Here is a 13,063-nt window from a genome sequence, read left to right on the forward strand (position 1 = left end):
TGATACATGTAGGAAAGAAAGGAACTTTTATCTATGTACCAGATATCTTCACTATAGAATATCAGACATGAAGTATTAAGTGATGTCTCTTGGGATTCTTAGTTTTGCTTTTCCCTTTCCTCATATTATTTCCCACACAAATGTAAAAGCAAAGTCTGCTGCTTTATTATAAGTAAGCACAGTATAAACCTGATGATAACCCTAAGTTGGTAGTCATTGCCATTGGCTGAATTTAAACTACAATGTGCAACAAGCAAAGACTGTTCTAAATCTTCTTAGATGAATAAAATAATGGGCACAAACTTGAAAATGTAGTATCCCTCAGAATGGATTAAGTTGTATCACTCACAGAATTTGTTCTTTCCAGCTGCTAATGAATGTCTTTTATTCCAAGCAGGATTCTAATATGGATTTAGGGCTCAAGGAGTATGATAACAAGACCCTGGCCACAGAGAACAGCACTGGTACCATTCGGAATTCTGATTTCCCAGTCTGGGATGACTATAGAAGCAGTGTCGATGACTTCCAGTACTTTCTCATTGGGCTCTATACATTTGTAAGTCTCCTTGGCTTTTTGGGAAACCTACTGATTTTAATGGCTGTCATGAAAAAGCGTAGCCAGAAGACTACTGTCAACTTTCTCATAGGAAACTTAGCCTTCTCTGATATCTTGGTTGTGTTATTTTGCTCGCCTTTCACGCTGACCTCTGTTTTGCTAGATCAGTGGATATTTGGCAAAGTCATGTGCCACGTTATGCCTTTCCTCCAGTGTGTGTCGGTTCTGGTTTCTACTTTAATTTTAATATCAATTGCCATCGTCAGGTATCACATGATCAAACATCCTATCTCTAATAATCTGACAGCGAACCATGGCTACTTCCTGATCGCTACCGTGTGGACACTAGGTTTCGCGTTTTGCTCCCCTCTTCCAGTGTTTCACAGTCTTGTGGAACTTCGGGAGGCGTTTGGTTCAGCGTTGCTGAGCAGCAAGTATTTGTGTGTTGAGTCGTGGCCATCTGATTCCTACAGAATCGCTTTCACCATCTCGTTATTGCTCGTTCAGTACATTCTGCCTTTGGTTTGTCTCACTGTAAGTCATACCAGTGTCTGCAGGAGTGTAAGTTGTGGGTTGTCCAATAAAGAAAACAGACTGGAAGAAAACGAGATGATCAACTTCACGCTTCATCCATCCAAAAAGAGTGGGAATCAGGCAAAACTCTCTGGCAGCCATAAGTGGAGTTATTCGTTCATCAGAAAACACAGGAGACGATACAGCAAGAAGACAGCCTGTGTGTTGCCTGCCCCAGCAAGACCATCCCTGGAGAACCATTCACAGGCACTTCCAGAAAACTCGGCTTCTGCAAGAAGCCATCTTTCTTCCTCCAGCAAGTTCATACCCGGGGTCCCCACCTGCTTCGAAATGAAACCCGAAGAGAACTCGGATGTTCACGAAACGAGAGTGAAGCGCTCCGTGACAAGAATCCAAAAGAGGTCGCGGAGTGTCTTCTACCGTCTGACTATACTGATCCTCGTGTTTGCTGTGAGCTGGATACCTCTGCACCTGTTCCACGTGGTCACCGATTTCAACGACAACCTCATTTCAAACAGACATTTCAAGTTGGTGTATTGTGTTTGTCATTTGCTTGGCATGATGTCCTGTTGTCTTAATCCAATTCTCTATGGATTTCTGAATAATGGGATCAAAACAGACCTGATGTCTCTCATTCATTGTCTTCGTATGTCATAATTCTGTTCATGAGGCTAAAAAAAAAACCATTGAAGACATCGCACATATATCTCCACGGGAGTGATGTCTGCATAATAAGTAGAACTATTGTTGACACATAGAATTTAATTTATGTAAGAGAGTTCTAGATGTGAACATTTGTGCATAATGTGAGAGTTTTAATGTGTTATGTAATTACTTTGTGCATTTGTATACAGCTATCAATCTAGGCTGTAATTTCATTCAAAAAAAGTTTCATGTTAGCTGTCAGTAAAAGAATGATGTCTTTGTTGGAAATAAAAGTTAATACCTAACCAACTCAATAGTGTTGTCCATAAACTTAAAAAGCAAAAATATTTTTCCTGAAGAGTATTTAACTACCCATTTGAGAAATTCCTTTTAGATATCTATCCTTATTTCTACCTTCATTGTTATCTGTGTTGAGTTTATGACAATACAAAATATTTAGTATACCCAGGAAATCATAACTAAACGACAGATATATGCTTAAATTATATTTGTACCTTTAAACATCAGGCACATTTTTGAAAATTCTATAGGAAAATTAATGTCTCATATTTGTCAGAAGTGGTAAAATTATCAATTTAACTCCTAGCAACACACAATTGTTTTACCAAGTAAAAGTAAGTTTTAATTTTTTTCTATATTTGTAGTATATTTAACACCACCAAATAAAGGCTACTTTCAGATATATCTTCTATATTTTAAAATATAAAGTCTAAATGACATCTGTGTTTCTGTTAAATAATTTTAAAGACTAAATGTTCACAGAGACTAAGGTTCATACAAAGTAATATTTCTGGTTATTTTCATATACTGTGTATACAATGTGGAGTTTATTTGCTGTCTTACTAGACTTAAATCAAAATTTTCAACTATTTGAACTTTTATGTATTTCTTTTTGCCAGTCATTTGTTTGGTTGCTTGAGGTTTGCTTGTGTTTTTGTGATGCTACAGGTCAAATCTATGGCCTTGTGAATGCTAAGCAAGTATTCTGCCACCAGGTCTTGTTTTGACAACTTTTTAAAGTCTTATAAAAAATAGTACTCTTTGTTGAGTATTTGAACATATGGATTATATGTATGAGATAATATTGATGCCTTTTTCAGAACTTACAACTGATTTAAGCATTTCCCCTGTGTTGATTTCTATTCATACCAAGTAAAAAACAATAAAACCATAAAAGGCTATTTAACCAATAGTCCAGAAGCTTTGATTCTGCTCCATTCTCCTTCCCCAAAAGATGTCAATACATAGAGGGAGTTGCTCTGATCTCACCTGTGGGGAAAATGGTGCTGGGCCTCAGGTGATCTCTGCAGCTCCTGCTGACCTCCAGCCAAGGGGTCACAATCATGGCTGGCTTCCATGATATACCAGCCTCAGCCTCAGCTATATAGTGGATGGTAGCCAAGGCATGCGACTCAGCCCGCATCCTCCATCTCCTGTTTCCCAACACAGTACTTGGCTATATGCATTGCTTGATACCACCTTCATAACCATATACCAGCACTTTTCTCCATTCCTTTCCAGATGCAAGGCCCCACCTGATTTTAGAACATGCTTTCCTCTAGCCTATTTGTTGCCATATGAACATCTTTCCTCAAATGTTTATATTATACTCCCAGAGTGGAGAAATCGTGCCCACCCTTAATTTTCTCTCATTCTTTTCTCTCATTCTCTTTTCTTTCCTTCCTTCCTCCCTCCCTACTTCCCTCCCTCCCTCCCTCTCTCCCTTCCTCTCTCCTTCCTTCCTTCCTTCCATCTTTCCTTCCTTCTTTCCTTCCTTCCTTCCATCTTTCCTTCCTTCCTTTTCTTCTTTCTTCCTTTGAATCCTAAGGGAATGTACTTATTTTTGCTTTGTAAGAGTGTCCTCAACAATATCCTTTTTCACCGCTCTATGTATGGCCTACACCAAAGCCATGGCCAGAACATCAGGGTTTGCTTCTAGAATATGAGACTTTTATTACAGAAACCTTTTCCCTCCCCCAATGCTTGGATTTAAGACACTTGTCACCACATGAGCAAAAAGAAAAAAAATATCTATGCTGACAAATGAATGATTATTTTAAAAACATGATGTTTTCAGTTCCACTAGAATACCCAAGTTCAAGGTTTGCTGTTAGTGTCCAAAAGGGGGGAAAAAGAAAAAAAATAAGACTCACTAATGAGGACAAATAACATACAGAGAGATAATCCATCCTATTAGAGTAATTAACATTAGTAAATACATAATAACAGTCAAACATATCAGGTTTTATGGTGGTTGATAGATGAGCTTAGTTAAACTTAGTAAACTAACCTGGGGCTCTTAAACTATTGAACTTAGTGGAACTAATTCATATTCCATAATTAGAGATGACTGAGTGTTTTTAATAATTGGAAGTTGAACAGTTTGAATAGGTTGTTGGCCTGAAATCATTAAGGTTGGGATTAATGGTTTTAGAAAATTAGTTATGAATGAGAATGTCTTCTATGGAGACTTGCTTAGTGAGTTAAACAAGTTTTGTTCAGTCAGCTCTCCATTACTCAAGGGCTGATTATATAACTCTGTTTTCATTCTTTCCTGGAGTCTGACACAGTATCTATCTCTAATGGAACCTCCCCAAACCCATGGCTTGGGGAAATAAATAGAGATGAAATTATAAACAGTCAACCTCATTGCTTTTTAACAATTATGTAAAAATGTTTAACTTAGGAAGCAGGTTCAATTGAGTTTTAGTGGTTATTTAAATTATTGCTGTTAGCGCTGTAACCTATTAAACTATTGGAAAAAGAAAACACTACAGGGGAAAAGTAAAGCAACTGAAAAGATGAAATAAGGAAGACATTTGTAATAGGATTATTTTAGTTAAAAGCTATTTATCGAATGCTTCTCCACTGTCATTTGAATGTCACCTCTATAACTCATGTGGAAATTCAATTGCCATCATAACAGTAGTAAGAGGGGGCTCCTTCAGAGATCATTAGGTTATCATGACACTTTGTTCATGAGATAGGCCCATTATCTTGCCAGTAGCTTTGTTGCTTCCTGTGTGTCACCCTCCCGCTCTCTTCCATGCTGTGTGATGCACTCTGTCATGTTGAGGTAAAACAAGAAGGCCCTCATCAGATGCTCGCACTTGGCACCGTGGTTTGCAGCCTCTAGCGACCCGTTTTCTTTTCTTTAGAAGAACTCGGTCTGCCTGGGTGTGCTGATTGTGTGCCTATAACCCCAGCACTCAGGAGGCTGAGGCAGGAAGGTGGAGAGTTCAAAGCCAGCTTGGATATATAACATAAATTACATAGTATTTAATGGTGTAATATGCAGATCCATGTGTGGCTTCCTAATCCTGGCCATCACAAAGTACCACAATCTGGGTATTGCTTGTGTCACAGTTCCCAGGGCCAGCAGTGTGAAACCATTGTGTCCACGGGGTCAGGATTCCATGGAAGCAGAGGGGAATCCAGGCTCTGGCTGTAGCATGCACTCTGGCTGGACCTCAGCTACTCAGCCTAGCTGACAGGCATCAATGCTCCTTGCAGCTGCTGAACTCCGGTTTCTTCCCTGTGATGCTCCTTCTCTTTGTGTGTCTCTGTGTTTCAATGTGTCCTTTGCTTCGAAGGATACCAGTCATATTGCATTGCTTCCCTGCCTTCCAGTGGAAGTTCAACTCCTCTAATTACATGCTCAATGACCTTATTTCCAAGGAAGGTCACATTCTGAGGTACTGGGGGATTAGGATTCTGATCTATGTATTTTGATGGTGGAGACATAATACGACCTTAAACAGCATACACATTCCATCCTCCTCTCTTTCTCTTGTTCCCTCTCTCTCTCTCTGCCCTTTCTTTTCATTCTTTTCTTTTCCTTTCTTTCCTTTTCTTTTCTTTTTTTATATATGTTTATATTGTACAGAGGGGTTACAGTTACATGAGTAAGGTAATGAGTACATTTCCTATGGAGCATTGTTACCTCCTCCTTTGTTTTTCTCCTACCGTCCCTTCCCTCCCCACCTCCCCAACTCCTTCCTTCCCCAACGCCCCCCCCAAAGTTGTAAAGTTCATTTTCAAGTATCTTGTACATCTCATTGTTACTTTCCTTCCTTCCTCCCTTCCTTCTTTCTTTTCTTTCTTCCTTCCTTCCTCTCTCTCCTTCCCTCCTTCTCTCTTTCCCTCCGTCCCTCCCTCCCTCCTTCCTTCCTTCCTTCCTTTCTACTTTCTTTCCTTCCCTCCCTCCCTCCCTCCTTCCTTCCTTCCTTCCTTCATTCCTTCCTACTTTCTTTTCTTCCCTCCCTCCCTCCTTCCTTCCTTCTTGTGCTAAGGATGTTCTTGTGCTAAGAATGTTCTAGTCAAGCACTACATCTATAACAATGAGTGATAAGAGCCTTAGAACCACACAGATTAGGATGATGTTGATGGAGTGGAAGGAGGAGGTGGCAAACTGGGTGTAATTTCAGTGGGATAGTTTTGTAGCCTTAATGAAGAGTACAACTTTCATGGAAAGATTGAAAAGATGAGGAAAGTATGAGTAGCAGGAAAAACAGCATTTCCAGGCAGAAACTTGGGCTTTGAAGGGGTGACTCATTTTGAGTGTTAAAGGAAAAGAAAGGAAACTATTGTAGTAGAAATGCAATCAATAGAGGAAAAGAGCACAAGGCATTTAGGGGCAGTTCTTACACATCCTTGCAGGCATTTGTAAGTACCCTGACTTTCCTTCTTAGTAAAATGGGGAGCAATTTTGATGTTGGCCAGAGATGGAGCATGACCTGACTTGCTCTAAGAGGATGACTGTCGCTATGACAATAGACTCTTCCTCTGTCTCCCTTTACAGCATTCGCAATTGAAGATGCTTACGCCAGAAACTCACAGGGGTTACAAAACAGAGAAATTTTATTCTACCATTTTTTCCATACCAGGTAGTTAGATGAAATGTATTCTGTTAATCTATAATTTGTTTACCCCATGGTATAATTCTTTGAGGAAATACAGATGACAGCCTGTCAAAAGCCAGGCAGTATAATATTGGACCTAGACAACCTTGAATACTTCCGATAATGACATTGTACTCCATATGATTTGTTCATAGGTCAGCCTAATACTATTCACATAGTCCAGGTCAAATTATATGCATTCTCAGAAGAGTTAAAAATCAAGAGTTTTTTTAGTAGTAGATCTATAGGAGATACTCTAGAATTTTTTTCCCAGAGCTATTGTAGCTAGAGCCCCATATTACTCTCAAATTCAACAAAGATGCACTTTTCAGTAAGAAAAGGATGTCAAGATTTATAAGTATACTTTTGAACTTTATCTCTGCCTTCCTTCTTTTCTCTCTTTTTCTCTTCTTTCTTTCTCTCTTTCTCTCTCTTTCTTTCTTTCTTTCTCTCTCTCTCTCTCTCTCTCTCTTTCTTTCTTTCTTTCTTTCTCTTTCTTTCTTCTTGAATTCAGGGCCTGGGTGCTGTACCTGAGCTTTTTTGCTCAAGGTAGTACTCTATCATTTTTGACCCACAGCACAACTTCCAGTTTTTTGACAGTTAATTGGAGATAAGAGTTTCACCGACTTTCCTTCCCCAGCTTGCTTCAAACTGTGATCCTCAGATCTCAGACTCCTGAGTAGCTAGGATTACAGGCAAGCGTCACTAGCACATAGCTACTCTCATACTTTCAACATGAATATTCTTCTTGTTCTTAGTATTTTGCTTTAAACACAGGCCTACAATCCCTGATCTGACTTTGCTGTCCTTATCTGATCTAAACTGTTGACCCCTTTAACAGTATATCTATGTATCTTATTGCAGAAATATTAATACTTTTGATTTTACAATGTTACTCTAGATCACAGTGGATATAATAAATGCTGAAGCATACAGATAACAATAATTGTATATATAATGTAAAATTATTATGAGCCAGGATAGGATAAGGATGTCCATGCACCCATGTTCATTGCTAGGATATGATAAGGACATCAGTGCACCCATGTTCATTGCAGTACTACTCATAGCAGCCAAATTGTGGAAAGAGGCCAGATGCCCCACAATAGATGAGTGGATCCAAAAAAATCGGTACCTATATGAAATGTAACTTTTTCTTTACACAACCATTAGAAATAATAAAATAATGTCATTTGCAGGGAAATGGATAGAACTTGAACAGATCGTTTAATGAGGTAAGCCAAGCTGAGAGAGACAAATGGCTCCTGCTCTTTCTGATATGAATAAATTAGATGTAAAATGCACCAGGATATGATAAATTATACAGGATTCTAGATACTTGCATACAGTGAGACCAAAAGAGGATAATCTTAGGGAAAAAACACAAAAATGCAATGCCTAAGCATCTCTTCATATTATCTAAAATAATAAACATGGGCTGGGAAGGTGGCTCAGTGGTAGAGCACTTGCCTTGCATGTTTGAGGCCCGGGGTTCGATTCCTCAGCACCACATAAGCAGGGGAACAAAAGCCGGAAGTGGTGCTGTGGCTCAAGTGGTAGAGCGCTAGCCTTGAGCTGAAGAGCTAAGGGAGAGTGCCCAGGCCCAGAGTTCAGGCCCCACGACCGACCACCCAAAAATAATAATAATAAACATACTGAAACAAACTGCAAGATAGGGAAACAAGAGGCCTCTTTTTTTTCTTTTTTAGTTGTTGATGATTCTGTCTTCTTTATTCTGTGTATGGTATATTCATGTGTATATCTGTGGGAGGGGGCAAAGGGAAGGATACAGAACTCTAGGGGAAAAGGGTAAAAAACGCAGCAGTGGAGCTCACTGGGCACTGAGAGTGAAGGATACAATTCATGGGTGGAGACAGGAGGGAGGGACTGGGAGAAAGTGAGGGAACAGAAGACAATGTGAAAGGAAATTACTTGACTCATGTAATTGTAATCCCTCTGCACATCACCTGTATAATAATGATAAAGTAAATTTAAAACATATTTTTCCTAATACCTATGACCCAAAAGTTTTGGGTACAGATTTATGAACACCCTGAAGTAAATAAGTTGGATACTCCTCTTGCCTTTAATGTATGTGTTCATGTTAGTCTCTATTTAAAAGGAGTCATGGTATATTCATCACCTGATTCTTCACCTCCTAGTTATCTCCAATTTTAAAAATTGTATCTTTTTTTAGATGCTATCTTGAGTAACCTGCTGACATTTAAACCCTGTAATCTTTGAGACAAAACTTCTGGACCTACCAATAGTATTTGTCAGGCACATTACAATTCTGTTAGTCCTGAGTAATTGGACACTACGCACCTATAGTGTAAAATGCACTTGGCATAAAAAATACTTTAAATTTGTGATTATCCTAACTTACTTTAAAGAAAGTGAAGCATCCTATAATAGCTGTAAAAAAATTCAACTAGAGATGTAATGAATATCAATACAGGTCATTTAAAATAAAATCATCACTCAGCATTGGTGGCTCACGCATGTAATTCTAGCTGCTCAGAGGCTAAGATCTGAGGATTAAAGTTTGAACCCAACCTGGACAGGAAAGACTCTGAGACTCTTATTTCCAAATAAACACAAAAAGCTAAAAGTGGAAATGTGGCTCAAGTGGTAGAGTACTAGCCTTGAGCAAAAAAGCTCAGAGACAGCATCCAGCCCTGAGTTCCAGTTGTAGGATTGGCAAAAAAATAATAATAACAAAATTACTATGTTAAACAACTGCTTAATCAAAAACTCAATAGATAACTCTGCTTGTGGTGATCAAAGAGGAAGAAAATAAAACAAAAAGAGCATGTAAGTACTAGTCACGGGAAGTTTGCTGTAATCTTGGACTTTGGGCTCTGAGGATTCCTACACTCAGTATTTAGCAATCTTAAATTCTTCCCACCAGCCAGCCTGTCATTTTTCACTCACTTTTTCTCTATCAGTTTCCCACATCCTTTTCACTTTTTTTCCTTTCTTTAAATCTTGATTAAAACTAGGACAGATTCCCTAATGATCATTTTAATGATTTTTCTTAAGGGACAATCACTTTCTTATAAGAAAAAAAGTCTTGATTTCATCTTCTTAGAAAATGACAATGGATGGATGTTTTTTTTTTTGCTTAAATCAACTCTGTTTTTATATTGGCATACTGGTTCCATCAGAGTTTAGACAGAGGAGACCTCAAGTGAGATTTTTCCTTCAATTCCTAAGTTCTCTAAGGCCCTCTTTTTCTGCCTCTACAAAGTGTCTTTGCTGTTTGTCTTCCAATAAAACTGATTATGTCCAGTGATCATATAGAGACTCTTTTTCACATCTTATTTTCAAGTACTTTTAAAAGTGGTAGTATATTAGCATACAACAGAAAGATATAGAATTGTAGTGATAGTATTATCTATTAGATATCCCAGTCTTACCAACAAGCCATGTGGTAGCATGCATCTGTCCTCCTAGCTACATGGGACATGTAAATACAATTAAAGCTCAAACTTTAAAGGGAGAAGGTAGGCAGGACCATGAGACTCTATGAGGGAAATATCAAAAGGAAATAGGGCTGGAGGCTTGGTGTGAGTGGTAGAGTGCTTTCCAAGCAAGCACAGGGTTCAAAGTGAGTTCCAAACTTCAATACTATCCCCCTAAATATGTATATATGCATATCATGTATCAAGAATAAATAGGAAGTAAAATGTTGCACCCTAGGCCCAACCCACAAGATGTCTGAATCTGGTTTGTAATGTGGACGGAGTCAAAGGACTCCTAAAAGCCTTCTAGGGTATTCTGATAGTCAGCAGAGATGATGAGAACCTCCTAATTTAAGGTCAGGACTACAGACTCTGAGTACTGAATCTTCAAAGTGAGTTTTCAAATCAGTAAGTAAATTTTCCTAGACCGATTTGGGCATTTGCATTTACATGTGTTTCATTTTGTTTTTTCTTTCTTTCTTTTCTTTTTTTGCTCTGTTTTCTCTTTCTGTAACTCCTAACTCCCACTATATCTACTTTGTAGCTCATAAACTAAGCTTGTTTTAGCAAGTTATCAATATTTTAATGCACAATCATTTTCCTCAAGCTGTTTTTGCCATTTCATTGTCAGATGATATTGTTGTTTAATTCTTATGCTCTTTAGTGTTGTTTGATGTTTATTGATATGCATTTGTTGTGATGTATATTTCTGATTCTTGTAGATTTAAGTACTTTTGTGTTTTGATTATGATTAATGTGACTATATTTTGACAGTCCTAACTCCATTTTGAGCTTTATCTTGTAACACAAGTTAAACTGAGGCAAGAGGCTGGTTGAAAGTCTTGCTTGACAAGAGGCTGATGGATTTTCACACTGACAATTACATGCAAATTTGCAAATAAGACGGATGATCTTGGAAAAAGACTATTTCCCTTTAAAACTTGACCTATAGAAACTGAAATGATACAAGTTCCAGGATTCTACATGCTGGTGGCTTCAATTGGCATTTGAGATACATTTAGTCACATTTAATTGTGACTCCACTCTGAAAAGCATCTGTCTTTGAACGCATCATGTTTGATTCATTAATAGCACCCAATGTTTGAATAATTTTCTTTCTCTTATTCTTGCCTCCCCCCTCCATCTATTCTTTCTGCTTGTTCCACTCCCATGTTTGTTGCAGTAAAGCAATTCATTTTCAGACTATCTTTGCTTCAGCTTATCATTGATGTTAAATCGTTACCTGCTATTGGGAAACTAGGCTACTCTGGTTCATTGTAGGTGGCAATACTCTAGATAAGTTAGGTGTTGCAGCAGCATGCCTATTTCTCTTTTCTGGTAATTGCAAATAATTATCATAATCTCTTCCTTCTCAGAATAAGCCTGATTCTTTGGCATAATGACAAGTCAGGAGCAGCAAGCTAAATAACAGATCGCCAGCTTTGGGTAGCTTGCACTAGGAGACCGAGCCTCTGCCGTTTCCCACAGTTTCCTTAGTGACAGCTGTGCTATCAAATACATAGAATGGCTGGAACTTCCTTCAAGGACCAGATAGCCTGTGAAAACAAAGAATTCTCCAGACTCAAAAAATACAATTTACCCCTCAATTTACCCTTTTCAGTGTGTTTCCTTCTGCTTTGACTTCAGTTTTCTTTGATGTGTTTTCCACGATTCTGGGAGTGTGCTTACCACTATCATCTGTTTTGATGCTCCAATGTAAATTTATAAATCCATTCCTTTAATGTGATGGCATTAAATACAGGGAATGGATAAACTCATTAACCAGGCTAGCTTATTCTGTTCTAAATGTGAGTAACTCTTCTATTCTAAGAACTAGATGTTAGTTTTCAGTACAGCATATAAGATAGCTGAAAGTGATATACTGATCCAAGTTTTTGTTGTTTCATTTATTTATGCATTTTGTGCTGTGGATTGAACCCAGGACTTTGTATATACTGAACATATGCTCTACCAGTGAACCACCTCTATAGTTCCTGAATTTTTTTTTTTGGATAATAGCATTTTCTCCAAGATCAAGTTGTTTTTTCTGAAATGATGTTGAACCACCTCTATAGTTCCTGAATTTTTTTTTTTGGATAATGGCATTTTTCTCCAAGATCAAGTTGTTTTTTCTGAAATGATGTTGAATATATTTATATATTCTAGTGTCAATTTTCACTTATGTTATTTTATATTTATTTATTTATTATATTTATTTATTTTATATTCTTTGATTTCTAAACAGTTTATCTCAGGTAATTTTTTTATTACCTTTCATGTGTTTTCATTACTTAACCAGAAGCACAAAATTCTATTGAAAAGAAATTTCAACATTAACAGACATTTTAGAGAGTTTTCTTTTTATTATCACTTGTAAATAAAAATATACTAAGTATAGCTATGTCAGCTGTTTTGACATATAAAAAATGACCCCATCACCATAAATTTCAACTATAAGCAAAAGCTTGGATTCAGTTCCACATTGGGAGTTTAGTGGCTTAAACTATTCCAAGAAGGAGATGTATTTCTTTTGATATCTTTATGATTGTGTATTGTTTGGTTTGGGTTAATTTAGTACAGAAAATACCATGGGTTTTGTTAAATAACATGGAGTCACATGAGGGTATCTGAGACAAGAGGCAGCTAGGAAGTCTTTTTAGAACATTCTACAAGAGTATCAGATCCACGGAAGCCGAGATCGGCCAGAATTCATTCTCCTCACTATTTCAGGAGTTGGTGCAGAGTTAGTAGTAAAACAAAAAGGTATTTCAAGACAGTTCAATGAAAGTAAGTTCTCACAGAAAATTAAATATATTTTGTGAACTGAGACTATCCATGAAAGCATTGTGGTCTTCATTTTGAAGACACTGAATCGTTTAAAAAATATTTTATTGTAAAGGTGATATACAGAGGAGTTATACCTACATGATTCAGGCAATGAG

The 13,063-nt window shown here is 37.6% G+C and overlaps 1 protein-coding gene across 1 annotated transcript; it reads left to right on the top strand.

Annotated features, from left to right (window-relative positions):
• Nucleotides 1-361: 361 nt before the first annotated feature.
• Npy5r (neuropeptide Y receptor Y5) lies at nucleotides 362-1,973 on the top strand. The gene has a single exon (XM_013025300.1). It carries the CDS (start codon nucleotides 374-376, stop codon nucleotides 1,745-1,747), a length of 1,374 nt encoding a protein of 457 aa, XP_012880754.1. The 5' UTR covers nucleotides 362-373; the 3' UTR covers nucleotides 1,748-1,973.
• The last annotated feature ends 11,090 nt before the right edge of the window (nucleotides 1,974-13,063 follow it).

This window comes from Dipodomys ordii, unplaced genomic scaffold, assembly GCF_000151885.1.
Source record: "Dipodomys ordii isolate 6190 unplaced genomic scaffold, Dord_2.0 Scaffold4, whole genome shotgun sequence".
Classification (NCBI taxonomy): domain Eukaryota; kingdom Metazoa; phylum Chordata; class Mammalia; order Rodentia; family Heteromyidae; genus Dipodomys; species Dipodomys ordii.

What these genes read in the sequence shown, in the direction of transcription:
- Npy5r (XM_013025300.1), top strand. Translation starts at nt 374, where the DNA reads ATGAATGTCTTTTATTCCAAGCAGGATTCTAATATGGATTTAGGGCTC.